The following is a 26,319-nucleotide window of genomic DNA, read 5'->3' as shown; positions in this document are numbered from 1 at the left end:
TTGAGGGAGGGGCTTTAATTACTGCTTTAATCAGTCACCTGGGGCGGGCCTCCAGTGGAACAGGACCCAAAGAACCCTGGCTCCTTAGTCCTTTCCCCTGGATGGACTGCAAGCCCTGCAGATCGGGTCACCCAACTCCCTTTCCCCATTAAAATAGACCTGGTGCAGCCCCTCAGAGTAAGCTGTGCTCACTGTGGGGTGGTGGCTGCCACTGAGATCAGTGCCCCCTTCCCCAACTTCCTCTCTGAGCCTAGGAGGGGAGAGCACAGCCTTAGCCGGAGGGGACTTGTCGCCAGCGGGGAAAACCCAGGCCAAGAGGAGAGGGAGGAGGAGCAGCGTGGTTTTAGGGAACTGGGAGTCAAAGGACCTGGGTTCTAATCCCGGTTCCGCCCCCTTTCTGCTGTGTGACCTTGGGCAAGTCCCTTAACTTCTGGGCCTCTTCTGGAAAATGGAGATTAAGACTACGGGCCCTATTTGGGACCAGGACTGTATCCAACCTGATTATCATCTATCTACCGCGGCACTTTGTACAGTGCCTGGCACATAGTAAGCGCTTAAACGAATACCATAAAGAAAAAAGATGGCCCCTACTCCTCCTTAAGGCAGGAGAGACTGACCAGCCCTGCCTCCTCTCCCAGTCAAGCAGGGAGAACCTCTATGGGTTGAGCAATTGTCTAGGTGCCCACGTCCACGAAGCCGGGTGGTCTTCCTGCAAGGGCAGGGAGTAGGAACGGCAACGGGGGGAGGCCAGAAAGCTGCCCCTGCCTCTCCTCCTACTGGGGCTCTAGGTGCCTCGTTCTGAGCAGGTGGACAGGTCAAAGCTACGTCCCCCTCCCTCTGTCCGGCCGGGGATGAGGGCTAAAGGAGACCGGGCTGCGTCCATTTCTCACTCCGGGCCAGAGACGAATGGGGGTTCCTCCTCCTCCTCCTCCCTCTTCTCGCCCTCAGCAAGCCTGGGAAGGAGCCAGCTACCCGCGGCTGAACAGGGGCGTGGACTTCTCACTCTCAATGCCCCGGGCAAATAGGCGGATCAGCTGGTGATGCACCCTGAGGGAGGGACGGAAAAAGTGGGGGGGGTGAGAAAGCAGGGTGGGTAGATGTTGGAGGATCACCCCAACAGCCAATAACCCCTCCCCGCCCCCACCCACCCCGTCCACCAGGCTCTACCTGTTGGGGTCCACAGCTAACACCTGCCACTCTCCACTCTAATTAGTTTTTTATAGAGGTGAGCCAAGCCTCCTTGAACTACTCCTACTACTACTACTAATAATAATAGTAATGGCATTTATTAAGCACTTACTGTGTGCTAAGCGCTGGAGAGGCTACCGGGTGATCAGGTTGTCCCACAGGGGGCTCACAGTCTTAATCCCCATTATACAGATGAGGTAACTGAGGCACAGAGAAGCAGTGTGGCTCAGTAGAAAGAGCCCGGGCTTTGGAGTCAGAGATCATGGGTTCAAATCCCGACTCCGCCACTTGTCAGCTGCGTGACTTTGGGCAAGTCACTTCACTTCTCTGTGCCTCAGTTCCCTCATCTGTAAAATGGGGATGAAGACTGTGAGCCCCCTCACGACTATGGCTCATGACTAACGACTCCATTGTACTGCACTCTTCCAAGCGCTTAGTACAGTGCTTCAGTGACTGAATGAATGGATAGAATGCTCGGACTACTTTTACCATTCTATGTATTGTGTTAATGATGTGCATATAGCAGCGTGGCTCAGTGGAAAGAGCACGGACTTTGGAGTCAGAGGTCATGGGTTCAAATCCTGGCTCCACCAGTTGTCAGCTGTGTGACTTTGGGCAAGTCACTTCACTTCTATGGGCCTCAGTTCCCTCATCTGTAAAATGGGGATGAAGACTGTGAGCCCCCTGTGGGACAACCTGATCACCTTGTAACCTCCTCAGCGCTTAGAACAGTGCTTTGCACGTAGTAAGTGCTAAATAAATGCCATTATTATTATTATTATTATTATTAAGCGGCTTGCCCAAAGTCACCCAGCTGACAATTGGCGGAGCCAGGATTTGAACCCGTGACCTCTGACTCCAAAGCCCGTGCTCTTTCCACAGAGCCACGCTGCTTCTCTGTATAAACACGTATCAGGGAGGAGGCGCACAACGGCAGGGGCCAAAGGCAGAGGGTTCTGGGAATTTTCCACCCCGGATCACTGTGCCCTTTGCCACCCTCCTTTGAGAGAGTCCCTTGCTTTCCACATCCTCCTCTCCTGCTTTGGATTCCCCCTCGGCTTGAGGCGCATCCCCAGACGTCCCCCCCGGGTCTGAAACGCCCCTCCTAACCTGGGAGCGAAAGCTGGCCAGCCCAGGGCCCGGATACTCACTTGGCTTTGAGGGGTGCGTGGGGCAGGCTCTCGCCATCACAGCTCCAAGAGCTCCAGAGGGGCTCTCCCGGGCACAGGCCGCTGAAGAAGCTCTTGGGTTCTAGGATGGGCTGGTCCTCGGTCCAGTCCTCAGCCACCTTGGGCGTGAACCTCAGGGCCGTGACCCGGTGCACGCTGACGAAGGGCAGGTCAAACTGAGGGAGAGGGCAAGGGGTGGGTACAGGGCAGGGCGCGCAGAGGCCGACGGCTGGGGTCAGGGTCGATACAGCAGTCGGGTGAGCCGCTTGAAGCGTGCCACCTTTGGGCCCCTCTTGCTCTTCCTTGGGAAGACAGGGAAAGCCCAAGGGACGGCGGTGTCGGACGGGATGCCGAGGAGAGAAACCCTAGGAAGGCAGGCTGGAAGGGCTGTTTCTTGGGGCAGAGCTCAGTGGGCAAAAGGGAATCAATCAATCAATCATTTATTGAGCACTTACTATGTGCAGAGCACTGTACTAAGCGCTTGGGAAGTCCAAATTGGCAACACATAGAGACAGTCCCTACCCAACACTGGGCTCACAGTCCAATCAATCAATCAATCATATTTATTGAGCGCTGACTATGTGCAGAGCACTGTACTAAGCGCTTGGGAAGTCCAAATTGGCAACATATAGAGACAGTCCCTACCCAACATTGGGCTCACAGTCTAATCAATCAATCATATTTATTGAGCGCTGACTATGTGCAGAGCACTGTACTAAGCGCTTGGGAAGTCCAAATTGGCAACATATAGAGACGGTCCCTACCCAACATTGGGCTCACAGTCTAAAAGGGGGAGACAGAGAAAAAAAACCCAAACATACTAACAAAATAAAATAGAATAGATATGTACAAGTAAAATAAATAGGGTAATAAATATGTACAAACATATATACAGGTGCTGTGGGGAAGGGAAGGAGGTAAGATGGGGGGATGGAGAGGGGGACGAGGGAAGGTTTAGGCCGTGCAGCTGAGCGCCGTACCGTTACAAGAGTAGAGTGCGTGTTAGGGAAGGTGTGGGGGGGACGCCAGCCAGGGCTCGCTACCTGATCTCTCCGGTTAGTGTGGCGGCAAAGGTGGCGCAAGAAGTCCACCGTGGAGCAGCGACGCACCAGCACCAGGTCAGCCGTGCCGTCTGCCAGGTGGGCACAAGGAGACAGGCCCTCGGGGCTCTTGGGGCAGGCGCTGCAGATGCAGGTCAGGTTCACGGCCACAAAGCTGCCCTCCACACTCTGCCACCGGCCCTCAGCTGCGGGACGAGGAGGCGGGAGCCGGCGGCCGCCACCGACTCCTCTCCGGGAATGGCCCGGTCCAACTCCCCCCCCCCCCCCCCCCCCGCCGCCCTACTGCCGCCGGGAACGAGGCCTCAGCCGACGTCAACCCAGGCACGGAGGTTTCTAATAATAATAATATTGTGGTATTTGTCAAGGGCTGTGTTCCAGGCACTGTATCAATCAATCAATCAATCGTATTTATTGAGCGCTTATTATGTGCAGAGCACTGGACTAAGCGCTTGGGAAGTACAAATTGGCATCACATAGAGACAGTCCCTACCCAACAGTGGGCTCACAGTCTAAAAGGGGGAGACAGGGAACAGAACCAAACATACCAACAAAATAAAATAAGTAGGATAGAAATGTACAAGTAAAATAAATAAATAAATAAATAGAGTAATAACTATGTACAACCATATATACATATATACAGGTGCTGTGGGGAAGGGAAGGAGGTAAGACGGGGGGATGGAGAGGGGGACGAGGGGGAGAGGAAAGAAGGGGCTCAGTCTGGGAAGGCCACTGTACTAAGTGTTCGGGCGGATACAAGCCTTGGAAGCAGCGTGGCTCAGTGGAAAGAGCCCGGGCTTTGGAGTCGGAGGCCGCGGGCTCAAATCCCGGCCCCGCCACTTGTCAGCTGTGTGACCTCGGGCAAGTCGCTTCACTTTGGGGGAGGATCGTGGCTCAATGGAAAGAGCACGGCCTTTGGAGTCAGAGATCATGGGTTCAAACCCCTACTCTGCCAACTGTCAGCTGTGTGCCTTTGGGCAAGTCGCTTAACTTCTCTGTGCCTCAGTTACCTCATCTGCAAAATAGGGATTAAGACTGTGAGCCCCCTGTGGGACAACCTGATCACCCTGTAACCTCCCCAGCGCTTAGAACGGTGCTTTGCACAGAGTAAGCGCTTAACAAATACCATCATTATTATTATTCTCTGGGCCTCAGTTCCCTCATCCGTAAAATGGGGATGAAGACTGTGAGCCCCCCGTGGGACAACCTGATCACCTTGTATCTACCCCAGCGCTTAGAACGGTGCTTTGCACAGAGTAAGCGCTTAACAAATACCATCATTATTATTATTCTCTGGGCCTCAGTTCCCTCATCCGTAAAATGGGGATGAAGACTGTGAGCCCCTCGTGGGACAACCTGATCACCTTGTATCTACCCCAGCGCTTAGAACGGTGCTTTGCACATAGTAAGCGCTTAGCAAATACCAACATTATTATTATTATTCAAGCAAATCAGGTTGGACTCAGTCCCTGCTCACAGTTTCAAACCCCATTTTACAGATGAGGTAACCGAGGCCCAGAGAAGTGAAGCGACTTGCCCGAGGTCACTTCTCCGTGCCTCAGAATTACAGCATGGTTTCCGGGTCACTTACTAGGGGAGTCGGGGTCCGGTAGGGAATCCCTGTTGGCCTCGTCGTCCTTTCTCTTCGGGTGCTTTGTGGAGCCTGCGCAGACGAGGCAGCTGAGAAAAGAGAACAACCAGAGGCGAGGATGAGGGACAGTCCGAGGGGCAGCTACCTCCGGGAATCTTTTAGACCGCGAGCCCGCTGTTGGGTAGGGACCGTCTCTATATGTTGCCAACTTGTACTTCCCAAGCGTTTAGTACAGTGCTCTGCACACAGTAAGCGCTCAATAAATACGATTGATCTCCGCTGCGAGTGCAGCTTCGCTGCCTCAGGCAGGAAAGGGCAGAAAGCCAATTGTGTGTGCCTGTCGGTGAGACTGAAGGAAGCGTGCTGCTCCAAAGGGAGCAGTGGGACAGGACAGTGCTCTGCACACAGTAAGCGCTCAATAAATACAATTGATTGATTGATTGATTGACAGAGGGTGTCCCATTCAGGCTAAGCCACGGAGAGTCCCAGGCCTCCGGCTCCAAGGGCCAGGTCAGTTCTGGGATGGCTGGAGTCTATACCACTGAATACTAGTCAAGCAATCAATCAAAAAGAAGGAGCTACTGAGTGCACTGTACTGAGCGCTTGCTAAAGTACAGCAGCAACAAGACACTTTCCTTGCCCTCCAGGGCTGTGCTTTCTATTGGGGGGGGGGGACACAGAAGTCAAATGAACAGAACAAGCGCTTAGTACAGTGCTCTGCACATAAGTAAGCGCTCAATAAATACGACTGATGATGAACAATAATGATGATGATGATAATTATGGTATTTGCTAAGTGCTTACTATGTGCCAGACCACCAGGCCTGCCACTCTTCCAGTACCCACCAAGCTTCTCAGGGATCCTGGGCCCGGGTGGACCCAAAGCAGAACCTCCAGATTCATTCATTCATTCAATCGTATTTATTGAGCGCTTACTGTGTGCAGAGCACTGTACTAAGCGCTTGGGAAGTCCAAGTTGGCAACATATAGAGACGGTCCCTGCCCAACAGTGGGTTCACAGTCTAGAAGGGGGAGACAGAGAACAAAACATATTAACAGAATAAAATAAATAGAATAAATATGTACAAGTAAAATAAATCAAAAATAGAGTAATAATCGCTCCCTTGCCCCTTGGTGGTTGGATTTAGTTAGGTTTTTTATTTGGTTTGGGTTTTTTTTTTTCTATGGTATTTAAGTGCTTGCTATGTGCCAGGCACCGTACTAAACGCTGAGGGTAGATACAAGTTAGGTTGGACACCGTCTCTGTCCTACATAGGGCTCCCAGTCCTAATCCCCATTTCAAAGATGAGGTAACTGAGGCCCAAAGAAATGAAGTGACTTGTTCAAGCTCACACAGCAGACAAGTGGCAGAGCCCGGATTTAGAACCCAGGTCATTCATTCAATCATATTTATTGAGCGCTATGTACTAAGCGCTTGGGAAGTACAAGTTGGCAACATAGAGAGACAATCTTAAGCCCCATTTTACAGATGAGGTAACTGAGGCTCAAAGAAGTGAAGTGACCTGCCCGACGTCACATAGCAGACGAGGCAGAACTAGGATTAGATTGCAGGTCCTTCTGACTCTCAGGCCTGTTAGACTATTAGGCTAGCTCTGCTTCAGGTTGTGGATGGCTGAACAAGAATTTAAAGCGTGCACACCCTTTACACTATTTTAATGTCTTGTGGCCTCTACTTCGGGGCGTCCTTCTGACTCCTGGGCCCGGGCTCTACCCACTAGGCCACACTGCTTCTCTGCTGCCTCGGTGCCCCAACCCAAGGGGACAGCAGGGAGTACGTGTCTAAGAATTGCGTTGGGTTTATGCAAGTGTAGGGGGACAGGTGCTCAAGAGGGTCGCACAACGAGCCGTCCTGGATGGCATGCTAGCCTATGGCCATCCAGGCTTATGAGAAGCAGCTTGGCTCAGTGGAAAGAGCCCGGGCTTTCGAGTCAGAGGTCCTGGGTTCAAATCCCAGCTCCACCAACTGTCAGCTGGGTGCCTTCGGGCAAGTCACTTCACTTCTCTGGGCCTCAGTTACCTCACCTGAAAATGGGGATGAAGACTGTGAGCCCCCATGGGATCACCTGATTACCTTTTGTCTACCCCAGCGCTTAGAACAGTGCTTGGCAAATAGTAAGCGCTTAACAAATACCATCATCATCATTACTATTATTATTATTATCCCCACTCAGAGCTCATCTTTCCATGCCGTAGTGGCAGTGTGGCTTAGTGGAAAGAGCATGAACCTAGGAGTCACAAGACCCGGTTTCTAATCCTAACTCCATCACTTGCCTGCTGTTTGACTTTGGGCAAGTCGCCTTTCGGTGCCTCAGTTTCCTGATCTGTAAAACTGGAGCTGAGACGCCTAGTCTCCCTCCCTGTTAGACTGGAAGCCCCAGGTGGATCAGGAACTTTGTCCAATCGGCTCATATCGTATCTACCCTGGTAACTGACATATTGTAAGCGCTCCACAAATGCTGCAAGTAATAGTATCATTATCACAATTGTTGCCATTGATATTATTCCAGAATGACAAGGCCTCACTTTTTCAGTCTGTCCTCCAGAAGTTTCTCCATTCCACCAGGCATCTTAGTTGTCCTTCCCCATACTTATTATGCGCTTTTTAAGATAAAGGAACTAAGGGTGCATGTACCATGACCTTACAGAATGATAAAGCTCTGCTTTTTGGTTTGGTTTTCTATGACCTTCAGAAAAGCAGTACGGCCTACTGGTTAGAGCACAGGCCTGGGATTTGGAAGGACCTGGGTTCTAATTCCGGCTCTATCTGCTATGTAACCTTGAGCAAGTCACTTTACCAGTGAAGTACCTTATCTGTAAAATGGGGCTTAAGACTGTCTCTCTATGTTGCCAACTTGTACTTCCCAAGCGCTTCGTACAGTGCTTTGCACACAGCGCTCAATAAACACGATTGAATGAATGACCTGGGTTCTAATTCCGGGCTCTGCCACTTGTCTGCTGTGTGAGCTTGAACAAGTCACTTCATTTCTTTGGGCCTCAGCTACCTCATCTTTGAAATGGGGATTAGGACTGGGAGCCCTATGTGGGACAGAGACCGTGTCCAACCTAACTTGTCCACCTCAGCGTCTAGTACGGTGCCTGGCACATAGCAGGCACTTAAATACCATAGAAAAAAAAACCCAAACCAAAAAAAAAAACCTAACTAAATCCAACCAACAAGGGGCAAGGGAGCAACTATTACTCTATTTATTGATTTATTTTACTTGTACATATTTATTCTATTTATTCTGTTGATATGTTTTGTTCTCTGTCTCCCCCTTCTAGACTGTGAGCCCGCTGTTGGGTAGGGACCGTCTCTGTATGTTGCCAACTTGGACTTCCCAAGCGCTTAGTACAGTGCTCTGCACACAGTAAGTGCTCAATAAATACGACTGATTGATTGAATGAATGAAAGGAACTGCAGCATGGCCAAGTTAAGTGGGTATTAAGACCTTGAGCCGTATGGGGGACAGGGAGTGTGTCCAATCTAATTAACTTGTATCTACCCCAGCGCTTAGAGTGCCTGGCGATATAGTGAGCGCTTAAATACCGTTTTTAAAAAGCCCAGTGTCTTTGGCTGCCCGCGCTGCGACCTACCCTGCTCGGCAGCGGGTGCTGTCTCTGGGGTGGGAGAGGGTGCCCTCCGCTTTCTGGAACTCCACCGTGCCCTGGTAACTGCGGTTACCCAGGACCATCTTGAAGCCTGGCAAAGGGACAGAGAGAAGCTCCTGAGAGGACCCCCTCAGGAGGGTGGGTTCAACCTGATCATCTCGTAGCTACCCCAGGACTTAGCACAAGGTAAGCACCGAATAAATACTATTCTTATTATTATCATTGTCCTTTCTGCCCGCTCTCATTCATTCATTCATTCAGTCAGTCGTATTTATTGAGTGCCTACTGTGTGCAGAGCACCGTACTATGCGCTTGGGAAGTACAAGTTGGCGACATATAGAGACGGTCCCTACCCAACAGTGGGCTCACAGCCTAGAAGGGGGAGACAGAGAACAAAACAAAACATATTCACAAAATAAATAGGTACAAATAAAATAAATAAATAAATAAATAGAGTAATAAATACGTACAAACATATATACATATATAAAGGTGGGGTGGGGAGGGGAAGGAGGTAAGGAAGGGGGATGGGGGGAGGAAGGAGGGGGCTCAGTCTGAACTCAGTCTCTGTCACACACTTGTCAGCTGTGTGACTCTGGGCAAGTCACTTAACTTCTCTGGGCCTCAGTGACCCCCCAGGGCTCCATGCCCACCCCAGAAATTCAGGGGAAGGGAAGGGGGAAATCTCCCCTACCCCTAAGGCTTGCTCCCACCCTCTCCAGTGTCCTGAGGCTGAGAAGGCGGCTAGCCGGAGGCCGGGGTGGCCACCAGTCGCTCTGAGGGCCAGCAGCCTCCACTGGAAGCCCCCCGACCTCTCCCCAGTCTTCCCCCGATCCCACCCAGCCCCCCACCCCGCCCACTTCAGACAGGGTACCTGAATAGTCGTAGCGCAGGGGGCCCATCCAGCGGCGCCCGGCGCTGTCCGCCAACACGTCACCATAGAAACCGTAGCCAAGGAGGGACACCGAGAACTTGACCAGGCGGTCGTGCTGGTGGACACTGCAGACGTCCAAGGGCTGGCTGTCTCCTGACAGCATCCCCGGGGCAGGTGCCAGGAGTCACCGTGAGCCTCCCGCGGATTCCCGGCCCGGGGAGGGGGTGCGGCGCCCGGGGGGAAAACTCGGGGAAACCGCCTGAAATCTCCCGCGCCCCCATAAAGCAAACCCACCAGGGCTCGAAGAGGAAGGACAGACGGTTCCCTGGCTCTGGAGAGGCAGGCTAAAGGAGGCCCGGGGGACAGAGAACCGTCTCTATATGTTGCCAACTTGTACTTCCCAAGCGCTTAGTACAGTGCTCTGCACACAGTAAGCGCTCAATAAATACAGTGGAATGAATGAAAAGTAGAGAAGTCTCATGCAGGACTAGGAGCAAAGGAGGCAAGGGGGTGAGAGGGTAATACCCTGAAGGGATCATGTCTACCAACTCTACTGGGGTGTACTTTCCCAACCATTTAGTACAGTGCTCTGTACAAGTATGTGCCCGATAAATCCCACTGATCGATCCATTACCTATGATGATATGAAGGGCAGAAGTGACAGGGTCGTTGGTCCCCACCGTGCTGTAGCAGACACAGTCTGTAGACCCTGCCCCAAAAGGAGAATATATATATATATATTCTGTATATATGTATATATGTTTCTATGTATTTATTACTTTACTTATTTACTTGTACATATTCTATTTATTTTATTTTTGTTAATATGTTTTGTCTTGTTCTCTGTCTCCCCCTTCTAGACTGTGAGCCCACTGTTGGGTAGGGACCGTCTCTATATGTTGCCAACTTGTACTTCCCAAGCGCTTAGTACAGTGCTCTGCACACAGTAAGCGCTTAATAAATACGATCGATTGATTGATTGAGAACCACCATCACCCAGAATCCCACCCCTAGAAGAGGGAGCCCCTCCCACATGCACCGTGACGGGAGGGAAGAGGGAGCGTCTCTTTCCGGAATTGATGGCGGGTGCCCATGTCATTGCTAGGGACAGTCCTCCATTCCTCCTTCCTTCCCTCATTATCCAAGAGCCCAGTAAAATCTGATGGGGCCAGGAGGGAAGGGGTGGGAGGGAATCACAGGCTCCCCACAACCCATGAGGGGAGGCAGGTTGTTCCAGGATGCTCCCAGAAAACTGTGCCCCTACCACGCACCCTCACCTGCCTATCCTCCAAATGCCAATCCTCTTTCCCGTGGGCATGGTCATGCCCAGAGGGGCAGTAAGGAATAGTTCCAGGAGGGGAAAGTGGGGCAGGTCTCCCCGGGTCCCCGATCAAAGCGCTGTGCCCTGCTGGGCCTCACCTGCCGGGATGATGCCAATGCGGAGCGAGGGGGGTACCAGGCTGGCCTCAGGGCTGTGCTCGCTCACCCCGGCCTCGCGCTGGGTACGGCTGATCAGCCCGTGCAGGACTTCGTTGAACATGCCATCCCCGCCCACACACACCAGCCTGCAGGGCACAAAAGCGGAGGCAGTCCGGAGGCCAGTGAGCGGGCAGGGAGGGGGGGCCTTCTAGACAGACGCGTCCACCCCCTCTCCTCCTTCAAGCCGTGATGACCTGCCTCTGGTTTGTGTTCTCTGTCCGATTTTTAAACCTGTCATTAGATTTTAAGTCCCTCTCTGCTTATAGTCCACCTCTTGATTATCCACCCACTGCTGCGCTCACTGCACAAAAGATTTCTAAACTTGACCCACTCTAAGTTTGCCTTCCTTCCATCTTCTCCCCTGCTGCAGCCAACACTTCTGCCACAGTGGCCGTCCCCTGGCCCCAGGGCCCAAAAGTCATCATCTCCCCCACTGTATGATCTGGAGAGAGTCTCTGCCCCATAAGGGAAGCAGGGTGGCCTAATAGATAGAGCACAGGCTTGGGAGTTACAAGGGTCTAGGTTCTAATCCCGGCTCTGGCACTTGTCTGCTGTGTGACCTTGGGCAAGTCACTTGACTTCTCTGGGCCTCATCTCTAAAATGGGGATTAAGACTGTGAGCCCCGTGTGGGACATGGACTTTATCCAACCTGATCAGTTTGTATCTCCCCCCATTCTAGACTGTGAGCACGGACTGTCTCTATCTGTCCCTGCACTGTGCTTCCCAAGCGCACAGTACAGTGCTCGGCACATAGTAAGCACTCAATAAATACAATTGATTGAATTGAACATCTACCCCCCCGGCATTTAGCACAGTGCTTGACACATCGTCATTATTATTATTCTCCACTCCACACAGGTGGATAATGAAGAGCCAACCATACTGGGGCTGTTTCCTCACCCCCCAGCAGCAGCAACCCACATTCTGACACTCTCTTGTCCTTTCTCTAACCCCCACGTAGGGCTTTAAATATTGGGTTTCTGCCCCCCGATCTGAACAGGAATGAAGATCTAGCATGGACCCAGGCTTCAGGGGAGTTGGTTGCCCCATGAATGGAGCGTCCGGGGCACGTGGAGTGCCGGGCGTGGGTGAGGAAACAATGAAGAAGACGACTTTACCCATCAACTCCCTGCAGGTCCTGCTGCAGGATGTGGTCACGGGCCTCAAAGGCGCTGCTGGTCTCTGTTTTCAAAAACAGCTTTGATTACAGTTGGCATTGCCACGAGCTCCGTCGCTCAGAGGAACACGAGGGTTCCCTGCCCACAGCAGGGTCGGCGGAGGGGTAAGTAGCGGGAATCAGGCCTCGACGGCCATCCTCCCGCAGTGCTGGGCCTGAAGCCTGGTGCCCTGGGCACACCTGGTCGCAGCCAAGCTGAGCCTTGGGAATTGGGGTTTGGGGCAGGGGAGGATCAATCAATCAATCAATCATATTTATTGAGCGCTTACTGTGTGCAGAGCACTGTACTAAGCACTTGGGAAGTACAAGTTGGCAACATAGAGAGACAGTCCCTACCCAACAGTGGGCTCACAGTCTAGAAGGGGGAGACAGAGAACAAAACCAAACATACTAACAAAATAAAATAAATAGAATAGATATGTACAAGTAAAATAAATAAATAGAGTAATAAATATGTATAAACATATATACATATATACAGGTGCTGTGGGGAAGGGAAGGAGGTAGGGACTGTTTCTATATGTTGCCAATTTGTACTTCCCAAGCGCTTAGTACAGTGCTCTGCACATAGTAAGCGCTCAATAAATACGATTGATGATGATGATGATGATAAGGTAAGATGGGGGGACGGAGAGGGGGGCGAGGGGGAGAGGAAGGAAGGGGCTAAAAATATGGAACGCTTCACGAATTTGCGTGTCATCCATGGAGGATCCCGCCAGGGTCCTGAGAGAATCAAAGGGGGATCCCTCCAGGGGTCTGGGGGAATTTGGGGGTCCCCCCAGGGGCCCGGGGCAGGGGTGGTGGTCAATCAGTCCATTGTATTTATCGAGCGCTTACTGTGTGCAAAGCACTGTACACAGTCCCGGCCCACAACAAGCTTACAGACTAGAGGGGGAGGCAGACATTAATTTAGGGTGGTCGCAGTGGGGTCTCTCCCCAGGGGAGAGGCGCCTGCCAGGGGCTCGCTCACTCACCAATGACCCGAGTGACGATCCCCGCCAGGTGGAACAGCGCTGCCACCTTGGAGCGGTAGATGTGCCCGGCCTGCCGCCGACCCCCAAACGGGTTCACAAACACCAGCAGGCTCCTGGGACGGGTGGTCCCTGGGGGAGGGAAAGAGGGAGGGAGGGCCGGGCCGCCGTTAGCCCACCCTCAGAGCAGCCCCGGCGCACCCCCCCCTCGGACCCCCTGCTCACTCTGCACCAGGTGGACCAAGCGGCCTCTGCCCCAGGGGTGGGAGGTCTGGCCACCGGACGGTTCTCTGGGTCCCGGCCACGGAAGCGCCCGAGGCCAGAACCAAGAACAAGGCCGCAGGAAGGGTCTGTTCTCTAACAGCCCAGGGCCCGCCCAGCCGGCTGAAGGCAGTGACTTCCCAGAGGGCACGCCGAAGGCCTCAGCCGGGCCACTCACGCCAAGGCACGTAAAGGGCTAAAACCAGCCCTGGGAAAGGGTGGTCAGTGCAGCCAGGTGGATGGGGAGGCGTCTGCCCGGAGATTTGGGGTTTGAGGGGGACGGTGGCCCAGGTGGTGGGTTCCTCCCTTCAAGGCCCTGCTTAGAGCTCACCTCCTCCAGGAGGCCTTCCCAGACTGAGCCCCTTCCTTCCTCTCCCCCCACCTCGTCCCCCTCTCCATCCCCCCATCTTACCTCCTTCCCTTCCCCACAGCACCTGTATATATGTATATATGGTTGTACATAGTTATTACTCTATTTATTTATTTATTTTACTTGTACATTTCTATCCTATTTATTTTATTTTGTTGGTGTGTTTGGTTCTGTTCTCTGTCTCCCCCTTTTAGACTGTGAGCCCACCGTTGGGTAGGGACTGTCTCTATGTGTTGCCAATTTGTACTTCCCAAGCGCTTAGTACAGTGCACTGCACATAGTAAGTGCTCAATAAATACGATTGACTGATGATTGATTGCTGGGAAAGCAGGGGTGGAGAGGGAGGAGGAGAGCTCTCTCCCAAATAGTAAGACTCTCTCTCCTCCAGTGCTCCATCCCCACCACCCTACCCCGGCCCCCCAGCCCAAGCCAGGAATTTACCGTGTCGGTCCAGGGCCCTCTGCAGCCTGCCCATCCACTCCCGACACCGGGCAGGATCCTGGGCCTCACACAGCAGAGAGTCCAGCCGCCAGCGCTGCCGCCTTTCCCTCTTCACGTAGAACACTGGGGAGCAAGAGAGGTGGGCAGGGGGCCGGGGCGGGGGGCACACTGGGATGCCCCCCAGTCTGACCTCCAACTCTCCCATTCTCCAGTTTGCCTCAGAGGTGTTGAGTGCTTAAATTCCCGTCAGAGCTCCCAGTGAGAACCCAGGAGTGCTCAGCTTCCCCTTTCTGCACCAGCCCATGCCCAGCCATCCCTGCCCCGGGAGCGCTGCAAAGGATGGCTGGCAGGAGAGCTAATTATTGTGCCCAACCAAGCAGTCCAATGTTCTCAGCTGCCCCTTTGGCATTCCTAGCCCTGTGAAGCCTCATTCTTGGGCCAGGCAGGGGCAGAAACCTAGGCCACCCCCTACCCCCATACGGGGCAACAGGAGGGCTAGCTCGCAGGAAGACCCAGGAGCCCAGTGACCTCACTATTCGGAAGGCCAGAACAGAAGCAACGGTGAGGTCTCTGGGAAGTCAGATAGCTGAGATGATAGCCAATCATTTTATTTTTTAATAGCATTTGTTAAGCATTTACTACGTGCCCCACACTCTTGTAAGCGCTGGGGTAGATACAAGCCGATCAGATCGGACACAATCTGTGTCCCACATGGGGCTCGCGGTAATAATAATAATAATAATGATGGCATTTCTTAAGCGCTTACTATGTGCAAAGCACTGTTCTAAGCGCTGGGGAGGTTACAAGGTGATCAGGTTATCCCACGGGGGGCTCACAGTCTTAACCCCCATTTTACAGATGAAGGAACTGAGGCCCAGAGAAGTTAAGTGACTTGCCCAAGGTCACACAGCAGGCAATTGGCGGAGCCGGGATTTGAACCCGTGGCCTCTGACTCCAAAGCCCGGGCTCTTTCTTTCCACTGAGCCACGCTGCTTCAGTATTAACAGTATTAATCCCCATTTAATAGATGAGGTGACTGAGGCACAGAGAAGTTAAGTGATTTGCCCAAGGTCACACAGGGGACAAGTGGCAGAGCCAGGATTAGAATCCAGGTCCTTTGAACTCTCAGGCCCATGCTCTATCTTCTAGTCCATGTAACACAGCATTTGTGAAGCGCTTACTATGTCCCAAGCACTGTACTAAGCGCTGAGGTAAGCGCTGAAGCAGCGTGGCTCAGGGGAAAGAGCATGGGCTTTGGAGTCAGAGGTCATGGGTTCAAATCCCAGCTCTGCCAATTGTCAGCTGTGTGACTTTGGGCAAGTTACTTAACTTCTCTGAGCCTCAGTTACCTCATCTGTAAAATGGGGATTAAGACCGCGAGCCCCCTGTGGGACAACCTGATCACCTTGTAACCTCCCTGGTGCTTAGAACAGTGCTTTGCACATAGTAAGCGCTTAATAAATGCCATTATTATTATTATTATTATTATTCATGCCCAGAAAATGTCCACACACATGTGGAAGGCTGTGGATGGGCCCTGAGACTCCAGGTCTTAGAAGCCCCCTGAGAGGATCAGAAATGCCTGGCCTTTCTCACGCGCTTGACTCCCCCTCGCCCCCCTCTCCATCCCCCCATCTTACCCCCTTCCCTTCCCCACACCACCTGTATATATGTACATATGTTTGTACATATTTATTACTCTATTTATTTATTTATTTTACTTGTACATATCTATTCTATTTATTTTATTTTGTTAGTATGTTTGGTTTTGTTCTCTGTCTCCCCCTATTAGACTGTGAGCCCACCGTTGGGTAGGGACCGTCTCTATGTGTTGCCAACTTGGACTTCCCAAGCGCTTAGAACAGTGCTCTGCACACAGTAAGCGCTCAATAAATACGATGGATGATGATGATGTCTCCCCCTTTTAGACTGTGAGCCCACCGTTGGGTAGGGACTGTCTCTATGTGTTGCCAACTTGGACTTCCCAAGCGCTAAGTACAGTGCTCTGCACACAGTAAGCGCTCAATAAATACGATTGATGATGATGATGTCTCCCCCTTTTAGCCTGTGAGCCCACCGTTGGGTAGGGACTGTCTCTATGTGTTGCCAACTTGGACTTCCCAAGCGCTTAGTACAGTGCTCTGCACACAGTAAGCGCTCAATGAATACGATTGGTGATGATGATGATGATGATGATGACGACTCCCTACCCCTGGGCCCCCATCTCCTCCAGCCCAGGACCAGGTGGCCCCCCAGGCAGGGTCAGGGCAGGCAATGAGCCCCAGACCTCTGGCCCAAGCAGGGCTCCACCAGCCCGACTCTCACCTGTGAACTGACTCCCATCCTGGGCATCCTTCGGCTCCTCCGCGGGCACCCTGCCCTTCCCCGGCTTCACGCTCACGATCTCGGCCAGCGGCAGGCAGAAGCTCAGACCTGGGAACGCAGGCAGGGGCTGGCTCCACTCCAGCCCCCCCATCCGACCCGCCGCCGTTGCGGGACCCCCCGTCAGCGCTGTCCCTGCCAAGGCTGCCCCCGGTTAAGCCAGCCCCTAGGCCTAAGAGGGATCTGAACCATCAGCCTTCTCTCTGATCTCCCATCCTCGTGTCTCTCTCCACTTCAATCCATACTTCATGCTGCTGCCCGGATTATCTCTGTCCAGAAACGCTCTGGGCATATCACTCCCCTCCTCAAAAATCTCCAGTGGCTACCAATCAATCTGCGCATCAGGCAGAAACTCCTCACCCTGGGCTTCAAGGCTGTCCATCCCCTGGCCCCCTCCTACCTCACCTCCCTTCTGTCCTTCTCCAGCCCAGCCCGCACCCTCCACTCCTCCGCCGCTGATCTCCTCACCGTACCTCGCTCTCGCCTGTCCCGCCATCGACCCCCGGCCCACGTCATCCCCCGGGCCTGGAATGCCCCCAATCCCTCTGCCCCTCCGCCAAGCTAGCTCTCTTCCTCCCTTCAAGGCCCTGCTGAGAGCTCACCGCCTCCAGGAGGCCTTCCCAGACTGAGCCCCTTCCTTCCTCTCCCCCTCGTCCCCCTCTCCATCCCCCCATCTTACCTCCCTCCCTTCCCCACAGCACCTGTATATATGTATATGTTTGTACATATTTTTCTTACTCTATTTATTTATTTATTTAATTTATTTGTACATATCTATTCTATTTTATTTTGTTAGTATGTTTGGTTTTGTTCTCTGTCTCCCCCTTTTAGACTGTGAGCCCACTGTTGGGTAGGGACTGTCTCTAGATGTTGCCAATTTGTACTTCCCAAGCGCTTAGTACAGTTCTCTGCACATAGTAAGCACTCAATAAATACGATTGATGATGATGATGATGATGATGATCTGAACAAGGCACAAGCCAGGAATCGGAGGAACAACAACTGCCCCAGCCTCTCCCTCCCCAAGCGGTCCCTACCCCCACTTTGCCGGGTGGTGGGACGGAGGTGGCTGGGATCTATCTGCTCTTCCCGGGCAGATAGACAACTAGGAGACAGAGAAACAGACAGCTGAGGGGTAGAAAGACAAATGAGGGGGACAGAAAGACATCGGAGGGGATGGACAGATAGTTGATCCATCAATCAATCGTATTTATTGAGCGCTTACTGTGTGCACAGCACTGTACTAAGTGCTTGGGAAGTCCAAGTTGGCAACATATACAGTCCCTACCGAACAGTGGGCTCATAGTCTAAAAAGGGGGAGACAGAGAACGAAACCAAACATACTAACAAAATAAAATAAATAGAATAGATATGTACAAGTAAAATAGAGTAATAAATATGTACAAACATATATACATATATATATACATATATAGTTGAGGGGTGAATAATAATAATAATGGTATTTGTTAAGCCCTATGTGCCAGGCACTGTTCTAAGCACTGGAGTCGGTAATAATAATAATAATAAAAATGATGGCATTTGTTAAGCGCTTACTATCTGCAAAGCACTGTTCTAAGCACTGGGGGGGATACGAGGTGATCAGGTTGTCCCACGTGGGGCTCCCGGTCTTAATCCCCATTTTACAGATGAGGGAACTGAGGCACAGTTCCCCATCCCCCCGCCTTACCTCCTTCCCCTCCCCACAGCACCTGTATATATGTATATACGTTTGTACGTATTTATTACTCTATTTATTTATTTTATTTGTACATATTTATTCTATTTATTTTATTTTGTTAATATGTCTTGTTTTGTTCTCTGTCTCCCCCTTCTAGACTGTGAGCCCGCTGTTGGGTAGGGACCGTCTCTACGTGTTGCCAACTTGTGCTTCCCAAGCCCTTAGTACAGTGCTCTGCACACAGTAAGCGCTCAACATATACGATTAAATGAATGAATGAATACTAAATGGGAATGAAAGTGAGGTGACTTCCTCAAGGTCACCCAGCAGATAAGTGGTGGAGCCAGGACTAGAACCAATGACCTTCTGACTCCTGGGCCTGTGCTCTATCCAGACAGACAGACAGCTGAGGGGATGGACACATAGTTGAGGGGGACAGGCAGGCAGCGGAGGGGACTGAGAGACAAAAATTCAGAGATGTACAGAGACTGGAATCACCAAGTAGTTGGTGGAGCTAAAACTGCAGGTAGAGTTGAGAAGCAGCGTGGCTCAGTGGAAAGAGCCCGGGCTTTGGAGTCAGAGGTCATGGGTTCAAATCCCGCCTCTGCCACTTGTCAGCTGTGGGACATTGGGCCAGTCACAACTTCTCTGGGCCTCAGTTACCTCATCTGGAAAATGGGGAGTAAGACTGTGAGCCCCCCTGCGGGACAACCTGATCACCTTGTAAACTCTCCAGCACTTTTTTTTTTAATGGCATTTATTAAGCGCTTACTATGTGCAAAGCACTGCTCTAAGCGCTGGGGAGGTTACAAGGTGATCAGGTTGTCCCACGGGGGGGCTCACGGTCTTAATCCCCATTTTCCAGATGAGGGAACTGAGGCCCAGAGAAGTTAAGTGACTTGCCCAAAGTCACACAGCTGACAGGTGGCAGAGGCGGGATTTGAACCCATGACCTCTGACTCCAAAGCCCATGCTCTTTTCCACTGAGCCAGCTGCTTCTCTAAGCAAGTGCTCTCAAAGTGCTTCTCAAAGCACGTGGAACAGTGCTTTGCACATAGTAAGCACTGAATAAATGCCATTATTATTATTATTATTATTATTCATTATTACTATTATTATTATTATATGACCTGATTTTGGTTATCAGTGGGCCCTGGACCCCCAACACTGCCACCCCAATTCATTCATTCATTCAGTCGTATTTACTGAGCGCTTACTGTGTGCAGAGCACTGTACTAAGCGCTTGGGAAGTACAAGTTGGCGACATATAGAAACGGTCCCTACCCAACAGTGGGCTCACAGCCTAGAAGGGGGAGACAGAGAACAAAATAATACATATTAACAAAATAAATAGAATAAATATGTACAAATAAAATAAATAAATAAATAAATAGAGCAATAAATATGTACAAACATATATACATATATAAAGGTGGTGGGGGGAGGGGAAGGAGGTAAGGAAGGGGGATGGGGGGAGGAAGGTGGGGGCTCAGTCTGAACTCAGTCTCTGTCACACACTTAGCTGTGTGACTTTGGGCAAGTCACTTAACTTCTCTGGGCCTCAGTGACCTCATCTGGAAGATGGGGATGAAGACTGTGAGCCCCCCATGGGACAACCTGATCACCTGTAACCTCCCCAGCGCTTAGAACAGTGCTTTGCACATAGTAAATGCTTAATAAATGCTATTATCATCATCAATTGTATTTATTGAGCGCTTACTATGTGCAGAGCACTGTACTAAGCGCTTGGGAAGTACAAATTGGCAACATATAGAGACAGTCCCTACCCAACAGTGGGCTCACAGTCTAAAAGGGGGAGACAGAGAACAAAACCAAACATACTAACAAAATAAAATAAATAGAATAGATATGTACAAGTAAAATAAATAAATAAATAAATCAAGTAATAAATATGTACAAACATATATACATATATACAGGTGCTGTGGGGAAGGGAAGGAGGTAAGATGGGGGGGATGGAGAGGGGGACGAGGGGGAGAGGAAGGAAAGGGCTCAGTCTGGGAAGGCCTCCTGGAGGAGGTGAGCTCTCAGCAGGGCCTTGAAGGAAGGAAGAGGGCTAGCTTGGCGGATGGGCAGAGGGATTGGGGGCATTCCAGGCCCGGGGGAGGACATGGGCCGGGGGTCGATGGCGGGACAGGCGAGAACGAGGTACGGGGAGGACGAGGTACGGTGAGGTGAGATCCCCATTAAATGAGAAGCAGCGTGCTTCAGTGGAAAGAGCCTGGGCTTGGGAGTCGGAGGTCGTGGGTTCTAATCCCGGCTCCGCCACTTGTCAGCTGTGTGACTTTGGGCAAGTCACTTAACTTCTCTATGCCTCAGTTACCTCATCTGGAAAATGGGGATTAAGACTGTGAGCCCCACGTGGGACAACCTGATTATCTCGTAATACCATTTAAAAAAGGAAAGGGGGACTCCCCCCCGCCCCCCCCCCCGGGAGTCCAGGCAAGAGTTGCCCTCCTGGGGCTCCTGGGTCAGTCCTGTTGCTCATCTAACCCCCTACCCCAACCCTGGCGCAGAGTTCAGGGAGCTGCCAGCCAACTCGGAGGGGCTTGGGTTACGGGGCAGAATCGCCTCCAGAGAGAGGCTGGGCACAGACGGCCTGGCAGCCGCTGTGTGGCATTCGGGTGAGCAAAGAAGGCCCCCCAGACTGGCATGGGAAATGAGGGCAGAGAGATCGGGCCAGGGTAAGGACAGGGAAGGGCACTGGGTCTGAAGGTTTGAGTCGTCTAGACTGTGAACCCACTGTTGGGTAGGGACCGTCTCTATATGTTGCCAACTTGTACTTCCCAAGCGCTTAGTACAGTGCTCAGCACATAGTAAGCGCTCAATAAACACCACTGAATGAATGAGGGGAACCACAGAAAGTTCACGGCTCATGCTTCTTCCCACCCTGTGCGATTTTCCCACAGAGAACTCAAAGCACCTCGAAGACGGTCTCTTTTCTCTCTTCCTCTCCCTGCTGTCCGGCTCTGACTTCCCTGAGAATCCCTCCTTTCCCCCAAGCTCGGTTTCCACTAAATCCTGAGCTCTCCCCACAACCCCTTCCCACCCCACCCCAAATTGGCAGGGATTTCTCTGTGGTAATCATCTCCTCCCTCTGAGAGCCTGGCTCGAGGCCCAACGGGAAGAAGGGAGGGGCGATGGATGAGGGAAAAAACGTATTATTTTCCCTGCCTGCTCCTCCCAGGAATGACACACTCCCATTAGCACGCACACCAGGGTATATGGGGCTGCCATGACACTGCCCTAGCAACAGCACAGCCCAGACCCACCCAGGAGCAGCCAGGGACACAAAAATAATAATAATTGTGGTATTTGTTAAGCTGTGTGACAACCACTGTTCTAAGCGCTGTAAGATAACAGGCCCCAACTGCTGATTACACCTGCTCCCTCCCCTGGGACCTTTGACAAAAGGGCAGATACTCTGAACCTCTGACCATCAGACCCCGGGGAAATTAAGGTAATGAAGGGAAAGCACATCTTACCTCCTTCCCTTCCCCACAGCACCTTTTTTTATGTTTGTACATATTTATTACTCTATTTATTTCACTTGTATTTATCTATTCTATTTTATTTTGTTAGTATGTTTGGTTTTGTTCTCTGTCTCCCCCTTTTAGACTGTAAGCCCACTGTTGGGTACGGACTGTCTCTAGATGTTGCCAACTTGGACTTCCCAAGCACTTAGTCCAGTGCTCTGCACACAGTAAGCGCTCAATAAATACGATTGATTGATTGATTGAAAGCAGCACCACAGAACCCTGGTAACCTCTAGGCTGTAAGCTTGTTATGGGCAGGGGCTGTGTCTGTTATATTATTATATTGTTATATTGCATTCTCCCAAGTGCTTAGTAAAGTGCTCTATATACAGGAAGCTCCCCACTGCGTGGCTCAGTGGAAAGAGCCCGGGCTTTGGAGTCGGAGGTCAGGGGTTCAAATTCCGGCTCCGCCAATTGTCAGCTGTGTGACTTTGGGCAGGTCACTTAACTTCTCTGGGCCTCAGTTACCTCATCTGTAATCTCCCAGACTGAGCCCCTTCCTTCCTCTCCCCCTCTCCATCCCCCCATCTTACCTCCTTCCCTTCCCCACAGTACCTGTATATATGTTTGTACATATTTATTACTCTATTTATTCATTTTACTTGTACATATCTATTCTATTTATTTTATTTTGTTAGTATGTTTGGTTTTGTTCTCTGTCTCCCCCTTTTAGACTGTAAGCCCACTGCTGGGTACGGACTGTCTCTAGATGTTGCCAACTTGGACTTCCCAAGCACTTAGTCCAGTGCTCTGCACACAGTAAGCGCTCAATAAATACGACTGATTGATTGATTGATTGAAAGCAGCACCACAGAACCCTGGTAACCTCTAGGCTGTAAGCTTGTTATGGGCAGGGGCTGTGTCTGTTATATTATTATATTGTTATATTGCATTCTCCCAAGTGCTTAGTAAAGTGCTCTATATACAGGAAGCTCCCCACTGCGTGGCTCAGTGGAAAGAGCCCGGGCTTTGGAGTCGGAGGTCATGGGTTCAAATTCCGGCTCCGCCAATTGTCAGCTGTGTGACTTTGGGCAGGTCACTTAACTTCTCTGGGCCTCAGTTACCTCATCTGTAATCTCCCAGACTGAGCCCCTTCCTTCCTCTCCCCCTCTCCATCCCCCCATCTTACCTCCTTCCCTTCCCCACAGCACCTGTATATATGTTTGTACATATTTATTACTCTATTTATTCATTTTACTTGTACATATCTATTCTATTTATTTTATTTTGTTAGTATGTTTGGTTTTGTTCTCTGTCTCCCCCTTTTAGACTGTGAGCCCACTGCTGGGTAGGGACTGTCTCTAGATGTTGCCAACTTGTACTTCCCAAGCACTTAGTCCAGTGCTCTGCACACAGTAAGCGCTCAATAAATACGATTGATTGACTGATTGAAAGCAGCAACACAGAACCCTGGTAACCTCTAGGCTGTAAGCTTGTTATGGGCAGGGGCTGTGTCTGTTATATTATTATATTGTTATATTGCATTCTCCCAAGAGTGCTTAGTAAAGTGCTCTGTATGCAGGAAGCTCTCCACTGCGTGGCTCAGTGGAAAGAGCCCGGGCTTTGGAGTCGGAGGTCATGGGTTCAAATTCCGGCTCCGCCAATTGTCAGCTGTATGACTTTGGGCAAGTCACTTAACTTCTCTGGGCCTCAGTTACCTCATCTGTAATCTCCCAGACTGAGCCCCTTCCTTCCTCTCCCCCTCATCCCCCTCTCCATCCCCCCATCTTACCTCCTTCCCTTCCCCACACCACATGTATGTTTGTACATATTTATTACTCTATTTATTTATTTTACTTGTACATAGCTATTCTATTTATTTTATTTTGTTAGTATGTTTGGTTTTGTTCTCTGTCTCCCCCTTTTAGACTGTGAGCCCACTGTTGGGTAGGGACTGTCTCTCTATGTTGCCAACTTGTACTTCCCAAGCGCTTAGTACAGTGCTCTGCACACAGTAAGCGCTCAATAAATACGATTGATTGATCGATTGATGGGGATTAAGACTGTGAGCCCCAAGTGGGACAACCTGATCACCTTGTAGCCTCCCCAGCACTTAGAACAGTGCTTTGCACATAGTAAGCGCTTAACAAATGCCATCATTATTATTATGGGTTCAAATCCCGGCTCTCCCAATTGTCAGCTGTGTGAGTTTGGGCAAGTCACTTCTCTGTGCCTCAGTTCCCTCATCTGTAAAATGGGGATTAAGACTATGAGCCCCCTGTGGGACAACCTGATGACCTTGTAACCTCCCCAGCGCTTGGAACAGTGCTTTGCACATAGTAAGTGCTTAATAAATGCCATCATCATTATTATTATTATTATCCTCAGACCCTGACCCGGCCCCTGGTGTTTCCCATCTGGGAGGGGAGGCAGCACAATGAAAGAGCTTCAGTCTCGGAACTCAAGCTTGAGTCCCAGCCCTGCCCCTGTCCAGCTCCGTGACCTCGGACAAACTACTTCACCTCTCTGCACCTCAGTTTCCTCGACTGCAAAATGGGGATAATGATACCTGCCTTTCTCCCGGCTTGATGGGAGGGTAAAAAAGAAGAGATAAGGAAGGTGAGGGTGCCGGGGGGGGGAATAAAAGCACTGTACAAAAACAAGATATTATTTGCTGACTTCTCTCTCCAACTCTCCCCAGATCAGGACTTCTCCCTTTCTCCCATTTTCTCCTTTTCTCTCCCGGGCCCCTCACCACCCCATATCCCCCGACCCCTCTCCTGTCCCTCTCACTGCGTCTTCCCATTCCCTCTCTCCCTGCCCATTCCCTCTCTCCCTGCCCTTTCCCTCTCTCCGGGCCCTAGTCGCTCCCTGACCCAGGAGGCAGCCTGGCACGATGGAAGAGGAGTCACAGGCCTGAAAGTCAGAGGTCTCGGGTTCGAATCCCGTTCCCTGTCTGGCTTTGGGCAAGTCACTTCACCTCCCCATGCCTCGGTTTCCCCAGCTGTATACTGGGGGTGATAATACCTGAACCTCGCAGGGGTGTCGCGAAGAGTAAATAACTAAGAGAATCGGCGTGGCTCAGTGGAAGGAGCCCGGGCTTGGGAGTCAGAGGTCATGGGTTCTAATCCCGGCTCCGCCACTTGTCAGCCGTGTGACTATGGGCAAGTCACTTCACTTCTTTGTGCCTCAGTTCCCTCATCCGTAAAATGGGGACTAAGACTGTGAGCTCCCCCGTCGGACAACCTGATGACCTTGTATCTCCCCCAGCGCTTAGAACAGTGCTTAGCACGTAGTAAGCGCTTAACAAACACCAACATTGTTATTATTATTGTTGTACTTCCCAAGCGCTTAGTCCAGCGCTCTGCACACAGTAAGCGCTCAAAAAAATACGACTGAATGAATGAAAGAATAAAATGGGGATGAAGACTGGGAGCCCTACGTGGGACAACCTCGCTGACCTTGTATCCCTCCCCAGCGCTTGGAACAGTGCTTGGCACATAGTAAGCGCTTAACAAACACCAACATTATTATTATTATTGTTGTACTTCCCAAGCGCTTAGTCCAGCGCTCTGCACACAGTAAGCGCTCAAAAAAATACGACTGAATGAATGAAAGAATAAAATGGGGATGAAGACTGGGAGCCCTACGTGGGACAACCTCGCTGACCTTGTATCCCTCCCCAGCGCTTGGAACATTGCTTGGCACATAGTAAGCGCTTAATCAATCAATCAATCGTATTTACTGAGCGCTTACTGTGTGCAGAGCACTGTTCTAAGCGCTTGGGAAGTACAAGTTGGGTACTTAACAAATACCAACATTATTGTTACTGTTGTTGTACTTCCCAAGCGGTTAGTCTGGACACAGTAAGCGCTCAATAAATACGATTGAAGGAAGGAAGGAAGGAAGGAAAGACGGACTCACCGGCGGCGGGCGGGCTGAGCTGGGTGCCCCTTAGGCAGTCCCCCCGCTGCAAGGACACGCGGAAAGGGGCTCCCCGGATGCGCAGCACCGAATCCTCCCGGTCCATGCTCGTCGGGAGGCGGGCAGGAATGGCTGGGAAGAACGGGAAGAACGGGAAGAACGGGAAGGAGAACGGGAGCTGAAGGGCTGCAGCGACCTCCACCCCCTGGGGAGCCGGGCGAGGAGGCCGGCGCTCCGGCCCGGGAGGGGGCGGGGCCGGGAAGGGGGCGGGGCCCGGACGGAGCCTGCTGATAGGCGGAGGCCGGGAGGCCCAGGGGCGGCCCCGAGCCTGCTGATAGGCCGAGCCCCGGGCGGGGGCGGGGCCCAGGCTGGCGATAGGCGGGCTCGAGGCCGGCGAGGGCGGAGCATGGAAGGGGCGGGGCTTGGTGGGGCGGGGCGGGGCAGAGGGTGGGGATGGGTGGGCCTGGGGGCGTGGCCTAGATGGAGGCGTGGCCTCCGTGTGCGGGGCGGGGCCGAGACTGGCGATAGGCGGGCTCGAGGCGGGCGAGGGGCGGGGCCTGGATGGGGGCGGGGCCGAGACTGGCGTTAGGTAGAGCGGAGGCGGGCGAGGAGAGGGGCCTGG

General features: G+C 51.7%; 1 protein-coding gene across 4 annotated transcripts; it reads right to left on the bottom strand.

Moving 5' to 3' along the window:
* Window positions 1-502: 502 nt before the first annotated feature.
* Window positions 503-25,861, bottom strand: LOC119930079 (ceramide kinase-like). 4 transcript variants are annotated; one of them, XM_038748529.1, is made up of 13 exons: window positions 25,698-25,861; window positions 16,539-16,646; window positions 14,214-14,336; window positions 13,145-13,273; window positions 12,112-12,175; window positions 10,933-11,078; window positions 10,148-10,222; window positions 9,514-9,666; window positions 8,625-8,730; window positions 5,010-5,098; window positions 3,401-3,603; window positions 2,340-2,533; window positions 503-1,047 (listed from the first exon to the last, which is right to left on the bottom strand). In XM_038748529.1, the coding sequence occupies exons 1-13, from the start codon at window positions 25,801-25,803 to the stop codon at window positions 969-971; spliced, it is 1,575 nt and encodes a 524-aa protein (XP_038604457.1). In that variant the 5' UTR covers window positions 25,804-25,861; the 3' UTR covers window positions 503-968. The 4 variants fall into 4 exon arrangements, with proteins under 4 accessions (XP_038604457.1, XP_038604458.1, XP_038604460.1 ...); XM_038748530.1 differs by lacking the exon at window positions 13,145-13,273; XM_038748532.1 differs by lacking the exons at window positions 13,145-13,273; window positions 14,214-14,336.
* Window positions 25,862-26,319: the final 458 nt, after the last annotated feature.

Source organism: Tachyglossus aculeatus, chromosome 6 (assembly GCF_015852505.1).
Source record: "Tachyglossus aculeatus isolate mTacAcu1 chromosome 6, mTacAcu1.pri, whole genome shotgun sequence".
In the NCBI taxonomy this organism is placed as follows: domain Eukaryota; kingdom Metazoa; phylum Chordata; class Mammalia; order Monotremata; family Tachyglossidae; genus Tachyglossus; species Tachyglossus aculeatus.
Note: the sequence above shows the minus strand (reverse complement) of the source record. Positions and strands in the feature narration are given on the sequence as shown.

Bases quoted from the DNA above. Each gene is read 5' to 3' on its own strand.
- LOC119930079 (XM_038748529.1), bottom strand. From the start codon at position 25,803: ATGGACCGGGAGGATTCGGTGCTGCGCATCCGGGGAGCCCCTTTCCGC. The intron at 13,274-14,213 runs GTAAATTCCTGG...TCCCTCCCCCAG, and splicing joins GAGGGCCCTGGACCGACACG to GGACCACCCGTCCCAGGAGC. The intron at 2,534-3,400 runs GTAGCGAGCCCT...CCTCTCCCTCAG, and splicing joins ACACTAACCGGAGAGATCAG to TTTGACCTGCCCTTCGTCAG.